Consider the following 15,858-nt stretch of genomic DNA (forward strand, 5'->3'; position numbering starts at 1 on the left):
GCCTCAGGTAACACCACGGCAGTGTCTGAGGTCACGCCGTCGTGGTCTCCGAGGTCACGCTGCCGCTGCGTCTGAGGTGTAACTGCAGCGATGTCTGAGGTAAAAGTGCCGCCGTGTATGCCGCGTGCCCCTCACGCCGGCCTGGCGCTGGCGGGGGAGCAGCCCTTCGCTCCTGCACATGGATGCCTTTCGTCCTCTCGCCTGCTTCTTGCAGACAACTTAGGATCTCTCTGCCCTGATCACATCTGTGTCCTGCTGCTCTGCAGGGAGCCCTAAGAAGGGATCTGTTTAAATAAAGGCACATTACTACCCCCTTGCAACAGCACACTACCTTCCCATGTAAAAAGCCATGCCCGTACTTCTGGCTCATTCACCTGGCCACATGCAGCCATTCTTTTTGCCCAGGTCTCTCAGGTTCTCCTAGGAGTACTGCTGCTGTGTTCCCGAGGCTCCAGCATTAAAAGTTGCCCTGGATTGTGCGCAGACAGCCCTCCTTACTTGACTGTGGCATTTTCCCAGTGGATGTGCTATAAATGATGTGAAACATGTAATGCTGTGACTCAAGCAGCCTTATAAGAAAGCGTTCCTGTCTTGCAGATCAATAGATAATGCTGAATGACGCCACCATCCTATTTATAGCGCTCCGGCATTACAGGTAGCGAACCAGAGCAAGGCCAAGATATCAGGAGAGGCCTTTCAGCATTGAAACTCAAGCTATAAGAGAAGAACAAGGTCTGCTAGAGTTTAGTTCACTTTTTTATTTTGACCGTAATGCAAACAGGCATAAGTATTCCATAAAATCAGAAGATTGGAACTATACAGAAAGAGGTGCATGCTTTAGAACAGTGTGGATATCTTGCAAACAGAGCCAGAGTCAGTCCGAGAGAGGGGGCTGGAGTACATTGTACGAATGGCAGAGATTTTAGCAGCATTGAGAGCTCAGAGGTAGGGGAAAAACATGTTCCTGACCGCTTAAAGCACTGGTATGATCAAATACAACACTGGCTCATTCCTGCTCCCACTATCCCCACCCCTTTACTCCTCAGAAGAAACCTACCTTAGGATCACACGAAAAGCTACAAAATAAGCTAAGCCCCTCTCCACACATACCTGTCTTATGGGATGCAAAGTGAGAGTAAAGACAATGTGCCAGTCTTAAATCATGGCATCATTTTATAAACCAAATGAAGGCACAGTGACATGAGGAGGTGCTGAGGGGAAGGAGGAAGGAGCAGGAGGACCAGAGAGCAGCGAGAGGTTGGAGTCCCATCTAGCAGAGCAGAATTTACCCACACCTGGAAAGTTTAGAAAACCTCTGCAATGGGAAGTTTGGGAGTTGCCTGCCCCAAAGCTGCTACCCTTCACAGACCGGTCCCCTTTCTCATCTCGGCACCACTGCTTTTCAGGAAAAAGGCCACCAGAAAAAAAAAATTCCAAACCAACCTTTGAGGCTTACGCTTTTCAAAGGTGCCTAAGGGAATCGAGGGAATAAATCCCTGTTCCCATTACAAAAATTAATTGGCACTGAATATCAAATTCCCTGGGCAGCTGGCAGAACTCATGTTTCTAACTACACGCAATCTAAAAAGCAATGAGTCCTAGCTGAAAGTCATCTTACTCTGTTCATCTACTGCCTAGGGAATTGTGTACACTCTAGAAGAGCTGGGCATGTTGCTGCAGACCAGGGAGCCTATTCTCAAGCTCATTTCAGCGTACAGATCCCAGGGTTATTTGAAGGCATCTCAAGGCAGCAGAGCACATTTAACTTTGGGAATTGTGGACATTTGCCTATTTGTAGAATTCTAGCAAAGCAGAAATTTTGCATTGAATTTCATTGGCTTCAAAGCCATCACTTCAATGCTGGGCACGGGGAGATTCTGAAACACTGTCTTCTGTTTCTGGACATCCCGTTGAGTACTGCAAAGTGTATTTTGTTAAGACATGATTCCATGCCACGATCACACAGAGAGAAAAGTAAAAAGCAGGCTCAGAAGCAAGTGGTGTTAATGTCTCTTCTTGGAGTTGAATACATATTAAGGCAGTTTTGTTGCCCTTGGAAAATTTTTAAATCTCCATTAGAAATTGTTGTGGGAACAATATATTTGATTTAATCCAAAACATTTTGATATACTTTTTGTTTGCTTTCCCCACCCAAAACCAATATATGAAAACAAAGCAACAAAAAGAAGCCCAAATCAATTGCTGGTTTAGATAATTTTTTTTTCAGTATTTAGTCTTTAAAATTTTAAAGTATTAAGAATGCCTCCGGAAGAAAAATACTTTGCCCAGTGTTATTCACGAGCAGGTTTCTGAACCAGCCCTACAGAAAGCTGCATGCAAACACTGCAGTCAGGCCGTGCAGGGGTCTACCTGCAGCCCAGCTCCACACTCCTGCTCTTCCACAGCCCCAGAACAGCTTCTGCAAGCTTTGGCCCGTGGATACAAGAGAAGCCCCTCGTGCCTTGCCCACTTCCCCGCTGTGGTAATGAGGAGTAGCTGCAAAGCCTTGGCCTGTAGGCTCCTGTTAAATGAGGGATTCTCAGGGCAAGGCTCACAGGTTGGATTTTCTTGCTTTTGAAGTGCTTCCTCCCTCCTCCCTCCCTGAAATCTGGCCAGGTAGGTACATGGATGAGTAAGGCAGGAAAGCAGCAGCCCTCGCAGTGAGACGCTCTCACTGCTAAACAAGCTGCAACTGCTCAGCTATGAACTCACAATCTGTTTTTTTTTCCTGCGATTTCGATGGCTCAAACTTCCATCACAGCCAAACATCTGTAGGGGTGGAGGCCAAGAGTTTCTAGTCTACTTCATTCCTGGCACAGCAGGAAAAAGGTGTATCTGCATTACAGTGCTTAAATATTTCATGAGTTGCCCTTGTACCCATGCTAAAATCAAGCCAATTTTGACCTCTGGTAAGGTCTGTTTTACTTCTGGAACCAAGTGCTTTAAAGCAGCAATCTCATGAGCTTTTTCCCACTCCCCTGATTTCCTATTAAATACACACGGCCATATGGAAGAAGCTAGAGCTCAGATCTCCCTGTCGAGGGTAGATTTCAAATGGATTACTAGAGTCATGCATTGCAGGCAAGTGCAAGTGCAGATTGACACACGCAAAAATACTGCCGTCATGAAATTGCTGCCGCTGCTGCTGCTGTGAAAGCCTGATCCTGCAAGCTGCTGAAATCCCCAATGCCACTGAAGCCGGTGGGTGTGGAAGGCATTTTGTGTCTGGGAGGACTTGGATTCTAGACTAATTTTTTCAAAGTTCAGGAATACGGTTTTCAAGAGCATTCATCACTGGCCAAATTTTGCTCCTCCTGTTATAGCAGAAGAAATTGTCATAACGAAGACAGAGTTACAGCAGTTGAATGGTCCTGAAAATGTGTCTCCATCTGTTCTGTAAAGGGACTGCGCTCCTCTCTGGAGCTATCAAAGCAATTGCAAAGTTATCAGAGCAATTCTGAAGCTGAGAACTGGTCCCCAGTGAAAGCAGGAACAAAATTTAGTTTTGAGCATAAAATTCTCCTTCCAAAAAATGCTGGGAACTCACTGCAGCTTCCCCACAGGTATGAATCGGAGGACTGTAATGGCTTCAGTGGCCGTAAGTCGGGAGGCAGCAGCTTTGGCTTGGGCTTGGTGCAAGTCCACGAGGCTTCAAGCACAAACACCCTCTCCCCCCTGCCCCCAGCTTAATAAAAACACGGTCTCCGTGGATGTGGTAGGTATTTGCAGACCTGTGGTGCTTGCAGAAGGTGGTGTCCAGTTTTCACCCACATTCTAACCTTGCACCACCTCCATACCCCTATAAAACCCCATCACTGGGAGACTAATTGCACGGCACGGCTGAGCAGGGCTGTAAATTTGCTCTCAGTTATCCTAGGGGCAATTTGCCCACCAAGAATTTAACTTGTAAAATGAAGTCACCTGTTCCCCTGAGCCCCCAGTCTCTGTGTACTAGGAGCATCTCCGGAGAGAGCAGGAATGGGAGGGCAATCCCAGTGCAATAGTCTCTTCCCAGCACAAGGCACTGTAAGTCCATTGCCGTTCCCAGGACCTGCCCTTGCCGAGCAGCTCACTGCACCTTTTGGCTGGGCAGACAGGGCTGAGAAGGAGAAAGGAGGGATCTCCAGAGGGAAGTGATAGAGGGAGCCTGGGTTGCAGCCTGGGACGGGGTGAGAGGCATCGCGTACTAACAGTAAAGGAACTAACGGAGCAATCATAGTTAGGCTGGACACAGGTTCATGCAGCTCCTGTCTCTTCCCATCTCCTCTTCTGCATAGGTGCAATAACGTTTGCTCAGGACGCAACTGCGAGTTTGCCGGTCGTGCACGGACACGTTGTTCACTCCCAGAGCAGTGTGAGCCAGAGTCCCCTGCTTGCCCCTGGGGATGCATAGGCACAGGACAGGGACAGAGAGTGTGGACAGCCCAAACTCAAACCCCATTTCTCTGGCCAGTATGGATGTGACTGGCTTGGTTCCTCTAGTGCAACGAGCTCAGGCCTACCCAGCAACAATCGTGGAGGTTTCATCTTTGTGAGTCTACTCCTGATGAGAGAAATCTCATTTTTTCCCCACTGTCTCTCATAAATAGAAGAACAACAAACTCCCAGGCAGTCCTTCTGGGGAGATGAAACCTCTGAAGTCATCAACAGCACAGGCAGTAGATACCCTTGCACTGAATGAACAACTTATTTTTCCCTGCTAGTGGACACAGCAGGTTGGGAAAACAGAGACCCATTTCCCGTGAGTTTTCAAGTTCATATAATAACTTTCTGTGGATGTTTGAAAGACCTATGGATTAAAACCTTTGTGAAAAAAACCACTTCATGGTGTCTTGTAAATCAAATCTCCTGTTTAGAGAAGAGCCTCTATATGTTTAATACCTGGGGAGTGAAAAGGAGCAAAGCTGCTCACAATGGGCAGTGGTGATCGTGGACATCCTCCAGGAGAGGGACTGGGACACTGGATCAGGCTGGGTGTCCATCAGGTCCAGTATCCCCTCGCCGCGGGAGCCGTGTGGAGCTGTGCAGGAGCCTGGATGGGCCGCAGGTACCCGGAGGTGATAGATTTGTGAACCAAGTGCCCAAGAGGCATAACCCATCCATGCATGACACCCCGAAGCAGCTCATGGCACCGGTCTGCAGCAAACCCCACCTCGCTCTCTGCCGTTTATGCATGCCAGAGATATTGTGGCTACACCCACGCATCAGAAATGTCACACCGAGACGAGCAGAGTCTAGACAACTGGTGGAAGAGCTGCATTTGTGGAATGATAAAGCAGATCCACAAGTTTATTTCCCCCTTCACTGTGGGAGAAAATTAAGCTCGAGGGGAGTGCGAAGCCCCTGCAGGTGAGGGGGATGAAGGAGAAGTTAAGACGTCTGAGACTGACGCAACAAAAACCAATGAATCAAAATTCCCAGTGGTGCGGCTTGTGAGGAGCGAGTGGTCCTACTCAGGCAGAGGGAGCAGAGAGGCAGCTCAGAGCCCTGGGGGACATATTAACTTCGTGGACCTTTACGGCAGGGACGGTGTTTCTTCTCCAGGGCCAGACAGGGAGGCTGGACTCAAACCAGCATTTCCCTCCCAAAGGGCTCTGAAGGACTCACCTACCCGACGCCTGTTGAACTTGAGACGGCTTTGGCTGTCTGCCCAGCACAGACCCCTTTGGAGATCCCACCAAAGGCAAGGCACAGCCCCGTTCCCTTCTCCGCTGCGCTTCCCCGCTGTTTTCACTGGCAGCTCAGGTGGAAGGGGGAGATGGAGGTGGCAAGACTTGGGGTGCAGGAAAAGCAAGCCAATTCATCTCAGACACAGACTCCAGCAGCAATATGACTTCCAGATGGGAGATGTTGTAGCGATACAGGCAGAAGGCAGGACAGGAGAAAACTAATTGCCAGCATTTCTTTGGGCACTACCTCCTCTTCAGGTTGCATCGCTCCTTCTACTAAAAGGAAGACCAGAGCACAAAGTCTAGAGCCAGAATGAAATTTCCCAGAAGAAGGGGATGAGTTTGGTTTTTTTTCTTTAGCTCTGTTTCTGCAGCCATGGGATTGGGGGTTAGGGCCAGGCTTGCTGTAGGGCCAGGGAGTTGTCTCCCACAGACAGGACCTCTGCCCAAATTCACCCATCCCAGCAGCTAAGGGACCCAGCTCCCCCATTCCACTGCCTGCCCTGGGATTAGGGCACAACCCACAGAGGTGGACCATGGGCTTCCCTTTTTCCTGCCCTGTCCTGCTTTCACCTTCAGGTCACAAAGTCCCCAGGCAGTGACACAAACCTGGCCTTGTACCTGGCTCCAAACCCTGCTCCGACTGCCCTGCCAGCCCAGCGAGCTCGGCTCTGGCCACACCGTGGCAGCATTCCTTTGCATTTTACGCCATGCTAGATGCTCTGGTGGGACCAGCAAAACTTGAGACCTGGATCTCAAATTCTCCCAGTGCCTGGAGGCCTTTTGCTCTTGGGTTTTGAGCTGGAGCTGCTTCAAGCATTCAGGGAGTCAAAGCTGCAGAAGATGGTCACAGCAGTTGGAGACGCGGCCAGCCAAGCAGCAGGAAAGGGCAGGAGGTCCTGGCTGAGGGTGGGAATAACTGCACGGCTTGGGGCCAGGGAAGCCAGCACAGCTTGAACCATGGGCTGGGAGAACAGCAGACCTCTTGCAGCTCTTTTTATTTTGACTTTGGCTTAGGGCAGCTAACCTTAGCCCTCTGAAAGCAAGCTCACTGTCGCAGCTCCTGCACAAACCCTCTGCTGTCGCCGGTTTTGGTGCTCTGCTCCATACAAGCATCAATGCACAGCAGAGCAGGGGCAGGAGGAAAGGACCAGCATCTACCAGCTCAAAATGTCAACCCCATATTCCTGCCTCCAGCAAGAGCTGCAACCGTGCCCTGCTGTCCTTGTCCTGGCAATGAGGGAGGACAAACCTTCTTCAGGGTGAGGAAGGGAGGAGAAGGAAGAAGGACACACAAGGTCACGCATGCTTTACCTTGCAGACAGCTTTTCTCTTTTAAAGGGACTGATACCTTTCTGTGATCGTGTTAACAGATTGCTTTTGGGGCCAGATTTTTGCAGCAGGGCTGAGGTGTGAGCGTGTCAGAGCCCAGAATCACGCAGCATCTTTGCAGCCGATCTCACCTCCCTTCTCACATGAGATGTCCCGGCAGAGACAGCTCGTGCCGCTGGCAGGTGGTGCAGAACCTACAGAGGGGACTGGCTTGCCACCGAGATGCCACATGTATTTCTCTTGGCAGGCAGGTCGCTCCATGCTGGCACTTTCTGCTCCCGAAGTTGTGGAAGTGGCTGGGGTTTGCTGTCCCAGAACTGCTCGCTAAGGTGGAGCTGATGCTCTCTGGGCTTTCAAGAGTCCTCGGTCGACACATCCTCACCAAAGACTAGGAGCCTCCATAACCCTCCAAGTTCTGCCTTCCAAATAGGCTTCGTTACTAGGAGGTGCCTCTTGCAGGTGGGGTTGGAGCCGCTTCTTTCCCATCCTTGTAGCTTTCCAGTCTCACCTGGGAGAGGGTTCACACGTTCACAGCATGCAAAGCTCTGGGATGCAGCCGGTCCCTCAATCTCTCCCACAAGCATCATGGGTGCAGATCACATATCTCCTGTAAAGCCTTCTGGAGGACAGCCTGGCCCAGCAGCAGCCATTGCCGTGAGTTTTTCCCTAGCATACACATCAGCCTGCGTGTTCAGTGCTTGCTCCTCTGTGGGAGGACTTTCATGCCAGCAAAAGTGGGGACTGAGCAAAAGGAGAGGCTCATGGGGAACAGGGAGCAGAGAAGGAGGCAAACATAGCACAGAGTCCACTTAGGAGAAATCATGACAGGTGAATCAGAGCCATCCCCACCCTTTGGATCGAAACAGACACATTTGTACCCAGGCTGCTTGGGGATGAACAAAGTTCATAGGCAGGAGAGCATTGCACATCATCTGCCCCCAGCCTCGGGCATATGCCCAGGTCTGTACAAGTCGAAAGGAAAGCCATGAAAATGCAAGGATTCAGCCAAGCCCAGAGCTGGGGAAGGGAGGAGCCTGGGGGGAACAAACCCCAGCTCTGGTCAAGCAACAAGACCTAGCCATTGCCCAGCCCCTGCCACCTCTGCTCTCCCCCAAAACACCAAAAATGCAGATGATCACGAAGGTGGTGATTTCATGCAGCTGCAAAATGCCCTCATGAGAGAAGGAGAAATGTGAAGTTCTGTTAAGAGCCACTGCAGGTTATAAAGCCATCGTACTTCAGTGGGGAAATCCAGGGAAGGGAAAGGGGGTGAAAAGAAACGGCCACCGGACAAGAGCAAGAGAAAGAGGAAGAAAAGGAAATAAAAATCATCATCATCATCATCAGGACACAACAACAGGACGAGAGACAGAGCGCTTTCCATGGGCAGTTCCCCGTGGAAAAGGAGCCACCGTGTCCGTGAAATACAAAACCCAGTGCCCTCCGGCTGGAGGGGGCAGCAGGTGCTGGGACTGGTTTGGCATCCCCTTGGGGCGAAGGGTCCAGTTAGGAGCAGAAAACCCTGCAAGGGAAAGGGGAGAAAGGCTGACCTTAGAGGGAGCAGTGGGGAGCATCTGAGCACCCTGACCATGTTGTAGACAGGAATTTACAGAGCCCTTTGCAGCTGAGTGAGGTGGGCAGGTAAGTAACCCTTATCCCTACCTAGAGGTGGGAAACTGAGGCACTCTGTATACAGTGCAGACCCCAGAGTATGTGCTGCGTTGGAGAAAAATTCCTACCAAACCTCAGGGATGTTGGGAAACCCACTCTGGGTCAGCGGGGCGCTACCTGGCACAGCCAGGAGTGCAGGGAAAGGATTGCACCCCAGGCTACCGAGGACCAGGGCAAGGAGCAAGATGCAGGCAGCTGCCCATCCTTTATCCTAAATAATCCTGCTCAGCCAGGGAAAATCCCACCACAACAGAGCTGAGCAAATGGCAGGACATGGTAGAGCTGAAACAAACATAGTAAATGTCAAGGTTTTTTACTTCTTTTGGTTTTTGCGACAGTGGAAAGAAAAGTCTCCAGATCTTTCCTAACCAGGCATGCAGCAGCCTGGAGACCTCTCCAACCGTGGGTACCTGCTGCCTGCACCCCTGGAGCCAGCCAGCCCCCCCCCCCAGCCAGCACTGGAGCTGGGGAGAGCCACCCCTCGCCACTGGTCCTGCAAACCTTCCATTCTGTCATCCACCAGCTTGCTGGCAGGGGAGCAGTGGCAGGCAGCGGGCAGGACTCTTTTGCTTTGCATCACCATTTGGATAGGACTGTCAGGTCTGAGCACATTGGTACGGCGGGTGCAATAAGCTGGGAAGGCCAGGGGGGATTTGTCCTAGTGAGGTGACAGCTATTTCAGAGAGACTGCCAGGCAGCAGCCTCTCCTTCCAGTGCAAAAATCAAATGCCTTTTCTTCAGTCTTTGCTAAGAAGGACCACATGTGTGCCAAAGTAAAAGCTCCTTTCCCCATCCCACAACCCACGCGCTTGGGAGACAATTGCAGGGGTTAAAATAAACATGTCAACTCACTCATCTGTATCTTTTTTGCTCTCCTCAATGAATGCAATAGACTCAGATCTAAGGCGGTTAGTCACCTCGTACGTACGCAGGGTGACTCCAAAAATATCCTCGTGGTACCGGCTGTCATCCTGAAACAGAGGTTGGGAGAGGGGCAGTGGGGAAAAAAAAGAGTATTTACAAACAGTTGGTGTTGCTGCAGCACCAGAAAGCTCTTGTGTTGTGGGTAGGTGCCAAACACACAGCAAATATTCCGGGGCCTGTCACAAGAGCTGGTGGAGCAAGCAGCACAGAGGGGCAGGAACAGGCAGGGAGGTGAAATGACCTTCCCAAGGTCACACTGTGGGGCAGTGGCAGAGCTGCTTGGTGCATTAGACCTTGTCAACTGCTGCCAACCCAGGGACTGCTTGGCTGTCAGGGGGAGAAGCAGCCCCAGGCCAGCCCGTGTATGAGAGCTTTTGCTTGCAAACCAGCTAAAAATGTGTCTCTGGGCTCCCTCAGGTCCTGGATGGAGTGTGGGGACATGGTGCAGAAGGGGCAGTCCCATAGGAATCGGGCTGAGTTATCCTCCTGGGCAGAAGCAGAGCCGTTCAAGCATCTGTCCTTGGGCCTGTGTCCCAAACTGAGCTCATTTATGCTTCAGCTGCAATGTCTGCAGCAACGTGTTTGTCCAGGGGCATCATCCACACAGATAGAGGAGATTTGGGGAGGGGGACCCACAAACTGCCCTGTTAGATTGCTGCAGTGATGGAGGGACAGAGGGGGCTAAGCAAGGTGAGCAAGCCCTGCCTGGGCTACCACGGGTGCCCAAAAGAGCTTGTACCACTGCTCAGCACAGCAGCAGGCTCATCACAGGAGTCCAGCGTGGGCTGAAGGGGTTGCAGCCCGGAGCAGAGCTCCTGCAAAGCAAGGTGACTTCCACCGCGCACCCAAAGCTTTGGAAGATCACGCTCCCGACCTTGCCCGGGTGCAGGCAGCGTGAGTGGGAGCTGCAATCCCCCCCCCCTCCAGCACCTGTCTCCTCGGTGCTACTGGTTCTGCAGGAGGAGGCACCAGGTGCAGCGCCCGTGGCAGGAGCTTGCATGGTGTCTCGCGGTGCGGACGCTACTCACCCGCAGCTTGCTGATGAAAGCGCCTGCCTCCTCCACCGACAGCTGGCCCTGCTGCCTCACGATGCGCTGAACGGTCTTGAGGACATCCCCGGCCATGGTGACATCCCCGCAGACGTAGATGTGGCCTCCTTGCTCCTTCAGTGCTTTGAACACGGTTTGGGCCAGCTGCTCCTGTAACACGTCCTGCACGTATTTCTGAGGGAGGAGGAGGAGGTGGGAGCTGAGATTAACTACAGCGTCCCAGCCCCATCCACCTGCACGCTCCGGCCAGCTTTGTGCGCACCAGCTGCCTTCGAGGCAGCAGTGCAATGCGTCTTTGGGGGAACATGCCTGCACCTCACAGCACCCACGATGATAGAAAAGAGTTGGGGAAAGCAGCAAAGCGTCTTTTTGCTCTTGCATTTTCACACCTTCACCATATATCTCATTGCCAGGCCTGCTCAGGCAGCGGTGGGAATTTGGACCAGATGTTTGCGCTGGCTCTGGGCCACGCCACCGGGTGACATCCCTCCTTGCCCACCTGCTTGGGAAGACGTGCCTTTCCCCTCCCCATCTGCTCCCACCTGGTGAGGACGGTTGCAGCTCCCCAGGGCAAAGCGTGAGCGACGTGGGCACGCATTCAGGCTGGTGCAGGGATGGGGGTGCGCCCTGGGAACGGGGCTGCGCTGGGAAGGGCACGATCCTGCACACTTATGCAACCAGACCACTCCAGGGCATGAGCTGCCGTGGCTGTGCCAAGGAACCAGCACCTCCACACCGTGCTGGCTGGCCACGGCTGCCCGGGGCTGTGCACCAGGACCGGAGCAGTGCCCACCACGCACCTTTGGTTTGTCCGGTTCCCGGGAGTAGGCTGTGTACAGCTCTCTGAAGACACCTTGGGTTTTGGCAAAGAGCGTCTCCTCTTTGTAAATGTGGTCGATCTTGGACTGCCGGCAGCCAAATACCAGGACCATAGGACAAGGCTTCAGACCTGGGGGAGAGATGGGGCAAGCAGTTAGCCTGGGGACCACCGATACCCCCCTTTCTGCAAGCCACCTCCCTTCAGATCTGCCAGCAGCCCCAGCATGCTGCTGAAGACTTCCAGGAGCCTTCCCTGGCCAAACTGGGGGGGAGGAAAAACCAGCAAGGAGGAGGTAATGCACTGCCTGAGCCAGTACACGGCCTGGGGTCACATGGCAGGGGTGCTTGTGCCAGGTTTTGGGGAGATATTAAACTTTTTTTTCCTAAATGCTCTAAATGATCAGTGAATAATGTATATTTTACATAAATCTGCATTAAATAGCCTTTAAAAACCAATGCCAGCACTATAGTACTGCCATAAAAAACTCGCAAAGTTTTACAGCAGGATTTTCATGGCATTTGTTTTGGGGAGTTTGGGCTGGCCTCCAAACTTGCAGTTGGGACAGCCGCTGCTTCAAGAAGCCCTTTGCCTCTGCTGGGGCAGCCCAGGCAGGAGACTGGAGCCCCATCCCCACGCCACCAGCCCAGGGTTCCTGAGCACTGCTTGAGATGAGAAACAGGACGAACAAGCGTCAACCCACCTTTGTGCTGAATTTCAAAAAGCCGCTGCTGCCAGAAGCTCCGGAAAGGGGCGATGCCGGTGCCGGGGCCGATGAGGATACAGGGCACCTGGGGATCCTGGGGGAGGTGGAACCCGGGCGCGCTGCACACATGGAAGACACCAGTTAAACCCAAGTAGGATGCTCCCTCCCTCGCCTCTGCCCACAGCAAGCTGAGACACCACCCAGAGAGGGAGGGGTAGAAAACGAGGTGAAATCCCAGAAAGTGACATTTTAGTGCAGAAGAATTGCACCCAAGAGGGACTCATTTGCTCACAAATCCAGCCTGGTTTTCTCTGCGCCCTTAGTGCTTTGTAAAGAAGAATCGAGGGCTAAGAGCTCATCCTGCAAGGGGGCTCACCCCGTCTTTTTCACCCCTTGCCTCGTGTGGACCACTTACCCTCTTACAAAACAGGGCACTACTTCATCGGTCTGTATCCGATTGAGCCAAGAGGAGCAGACTCCATGGTGGATTGGTCCTTCTCCATCTAGGAGGGGAGAAAAGGAGGTCTGTACTTGGCACACCAGTCAACTACTCCAGTTACTTTCCTGTCTGAAACCCTCCCTGCTATTTCCCACATACACGCCTCACTGAAAACTTTAGTATCTCTGCATCCATCCCCCACGAACTTGGCAGAAGTTTGGCACTCGAATCCCTCTGTGGAGCTACCCAAGATCACCCAGGACCCAGCCCTGGGATAGCTGGACTTCCACAATACTTAGGAAGCACCCAACTTCTCTTTGGTCCTTTTTGGGAGAAGCAGCATCATGCTATGGTGCTTCCAGACACAAGCCCTCCATGGCAGCTCCAGATGAACGGCCAGTGTCTTCCCCTGTGTCCTGCCTGCTGCAGGGGCGACGGGGCTGTGTCCATCTACACCATGACCAGGGCTGCTTGGACACCTCAGTGCTTGCACAGGTACAGAAATTTGGCTAGTTGTGGCAATGTGGATTTTGGTGTGATGATCTTACATGGATCTTGAAGCCACCACAGCTGGTACCTGACCCAGATCTGGCATCTCTGCAATACACTGCCCTTTGATCGATGGCCATTCTCTGTAACATGGGACAGCAGTGTCATGGGCTGAAGGAATCTAGTCACTGCAGCAGGTAGAAAGGCTTTAAAACAACATCTGTCTGCCAAAGACCTTGTGGTGCTGCCCATGTGCTAATGCTTTTTCCCTGCTTTCCACACCAAGCCTGTCTCCACTGAGCCCTGCATGAGCATGGTACCTCTCGTGCGATAAGAGACCACTGCCACGGTGAGGTGGACCTCGCCTGGGTACATCTCTGGGGAGGAACTGATGGAGTAGTAGCGGGGTTGGAGGAGGGGGAGCTGTGTGAGCAGCAGCGTGGAGGGCATCTGCACCGAGGGGAACTCCTCCAGCACCTCCACAACGGTGGGGTTCTTGGACCACTTCCATTCCTCGTACTCCTGCAAGCCCTGCAGCCAGGGAAAGAGGGAGGGAGGGAGGAGAGAGCTGCAGCATCAACTGCAGCATCAACCTCTTTCAAGCCAGGTGCCTCAACCGATATCCCACCGAGTCTATGGCAAAGGTGCAGTGGGTGGCAGTGAAGGCAGGCAGGAGGAGCCCTGCTGTTCACAGGTAGAGACTCAGCCTAACCACAGTGTGGGATGAAAATGCCCTGGGGCTGTGGTTGTCTCCAGGGCCTTGGGGTTTGGGGTCTGAGGCTTTACCTTGCTAAGGACCTGCAGACGTTTCTTCTCCTTGTCACTGGTGGCCAACAAAGCAAACTGCTGCAGCAACAGGGGTGTGGGAGGGGTGGTGATGTCCAAATAGTACTTAAAAGCCTGGAAGATGGTGCATGGTGGGACACGGTTCTCATCTGTCCAGTTACTGATGACACCTGCCAGGAGGGAATTCAGCACAACCATGGCATCAGCTGAGCGTAAGAGCCAAGGTGGAGAAATTCTTGCTTTCGTTCCCCTTATCAGCTCTGAGACAGTGAATGATGAAGAGCTGGAAAGAAGAGTCAATGAGATACTCTCATGCTACACATGAGATGCTGTACAATAAGCACAAATACGAGTCTGATACTCCACCACTTTCAGCCTCCGCCACTCTGAGTTAATAGTTTTCCATCTCCTGTTACACTGTGCATGGCAGTAGGGTATCAGATTTATCCCTGAAATATAGTGTTGGGATGGTCCATCAAGATCTCGTAACTCTTCTTTCCAGTCCTAGATATTGCTCTTTCCATGAGAATATAAACACCTTTAATTTTTCTGAAGAATAAGGAAATATCTTCCCCAGGGTCCTGCTCACCCTTCAAACCCTTGCTCTACATCCCAAGTGCAGATGAGCAATGGCTCTGGGCAGAGGACGGTTGAAGGAGGTGCTCCCAATCCAGGCAAACACAGCAGTGAGATGGGAAATGGTTTCTCCTGGGGGCCACCTGCCTCCCCGAGGAGCTACAAGAACTGCTATAGGGGATGGGCAAGGAGGAGAGAGGCCACCTCTACGCTGAGATGGTCCTGGTTACCTAGAGCTGTGTTCCTCTCCTCCAGGAGCTCCACCTTCACCAGCTGGTTGGCCGGAGGGGCATCTTCAAGCCTGTCGATCAGGGCATTGACCAAGTCTTCGTGGTTCCCTGGGAACACGCCCAAGTGGTCCCCAGGCAGGTACTGGAGTTCCTGGTGTCCGTTGGTGTGGAGGCGCAGGAAAATCGTCAAGCGGCTACAGAGAAAGGAGAAAAAGCAGGATGTGTTTTGGGGGACACCTTCAGGGAGTCACTGAACTCTGGCCTCAAGAGCCACTGGGTGTCCTGGGCAGTGGTGGCATCTCCAAGCCCTGGTGCCCCGCTGAGCATGTCATCAAAGTTGCAGCAGGGAGCTAGAAAGGAGACTGCAGTGCCCACCTCCTCCTGCCACTGACTCACCCTCAGGGACTTTTTAAAAGGGAAAAACAGTTTAACCTCTTGCTTCAGCAGTTTTATCCTTTCTTTGCACCCTACCACTCCATAAATGCAGCGACCCATCTTCCCATCCTTACAGGCAGGAGGCTGATTTATGTAGTGGCAGAGATTTCACTGTATAAGGCAGGAACCACCCTTCACCAGGTTCAGCATGGCTTCCAGCCTTGGTGATGATTTGCACAAAGACGGTATCCATGGGACATTCAGGGGCCAACGGATAGTTGCAGCACCGCATGCACAGATGCTTGGGTGCACCACGAGTGCATTCAACTCCCAGGACAGCCGCATCTCCTACCTGGACTTTGGGCTCTGCAGGTTCTGGCGTGTGATAAGCCGGGCTGCATAGACGCGTTTTTTGTGGATGCTGTACAGTCCTGTGGAGGAGAAGTCAGTGAAGCAACGCAGCAGAGCATGGCCAAGGCAGACAGCTTCTGGCTTTCGCAGGGCTGTTGGCTGCTGCCGCAGGTTCAGCCCTTTGGACAGGAGCTGGCTGATGCCAGCTGCAGCGAGCGGACTGTGGGCTCAACCACCCTTCTGCCCCCATCTCCTGCAAAGCTTCAGCGAGCCTGGGGGATCAGAAACCCCAGAGGAGAACCAAACACATGTCCCTTTTGTTAGTGACTGAGGAGAGCTCCGAAAGCACCCGAACGAGGAGCGGGGACGTGCCCTCACATGCAGGCATGCACCTCTTGCTGCCAGTACCACCTGGCTGGTAGCAAAGTGCCTGAATTCAAGAAG

General features: G+C 52.5%; 1 protein-coding gene across 2 annotated transcripts in view; it reads right to left on the reverse strand.

Annotated features, from left to right (window-relative positions):
- Positions 1-5,903: 5,903 nt before the first annotated feature.
- NOS1 (nitric oxide synthase 1) overlaps positions 5,904-15,858 on the reverse strand; it is a 54,080-nt gene continuing 44,125 nt past the window's right edge. For both annotated transcript variants that reach the window (XM_069795337.1, XM_069795338.1), the window contains 10 exons: positions 15,416-15,494; positions 14,689-14,882; positions 13,883-14,052; positions 13,417-13,627; positions 12,584-12,671; positions 12,166-12,287; positions 11,446-11,594; positions 10,625-10,819; positions 9,525-9,643; positions 5,904-8,523 (listed from right to left, as the gene is read on the reverse strand). In XM_069795337.1, the coding sequence (XP_069651438.1) occupies positions 8,508-8,523; positions 9,525-9,643; positions 10,625-10,819; positions 11,446-11,594; positions 12,166-12,287; positions 12,584-12,671; positions 13,417-13,627; positions 13,883-14,052; positions 14,689-14,882; positions 15,416-15,494 (1,343 nt within the window). In that variant the 3' untranslated portion in view covers positions 5,904-8,507. The remainder of the gene's footprint in view (positions 8,524-9,524; positions 9,644-10,624; positions 10,820-11,445; positions 11,595-12,165; positions 12,288-12,583; positions 12,672-13,416; positions 13,628-13,882; positions 14,053-14,688; positions 14,883-15,415; positions 15,495-15,858) is intronic.

The sequence above is a fragment of the Haliaeetus albicilla genome, chromosome 10 (genome assembly GCF_947461875.1).
Source record: "Haliaeetus albicilla chromosome 10, bHalAlb1.1, whole genome shotgun sequence".
NCBI classification, from domain to species: domain Eukaryota; kingdom Metazoa; phylum Chordata; class Aves; order Accipitriformes; family Accipitridae; genus Haliaeetus; species Haliaeetus albicilla.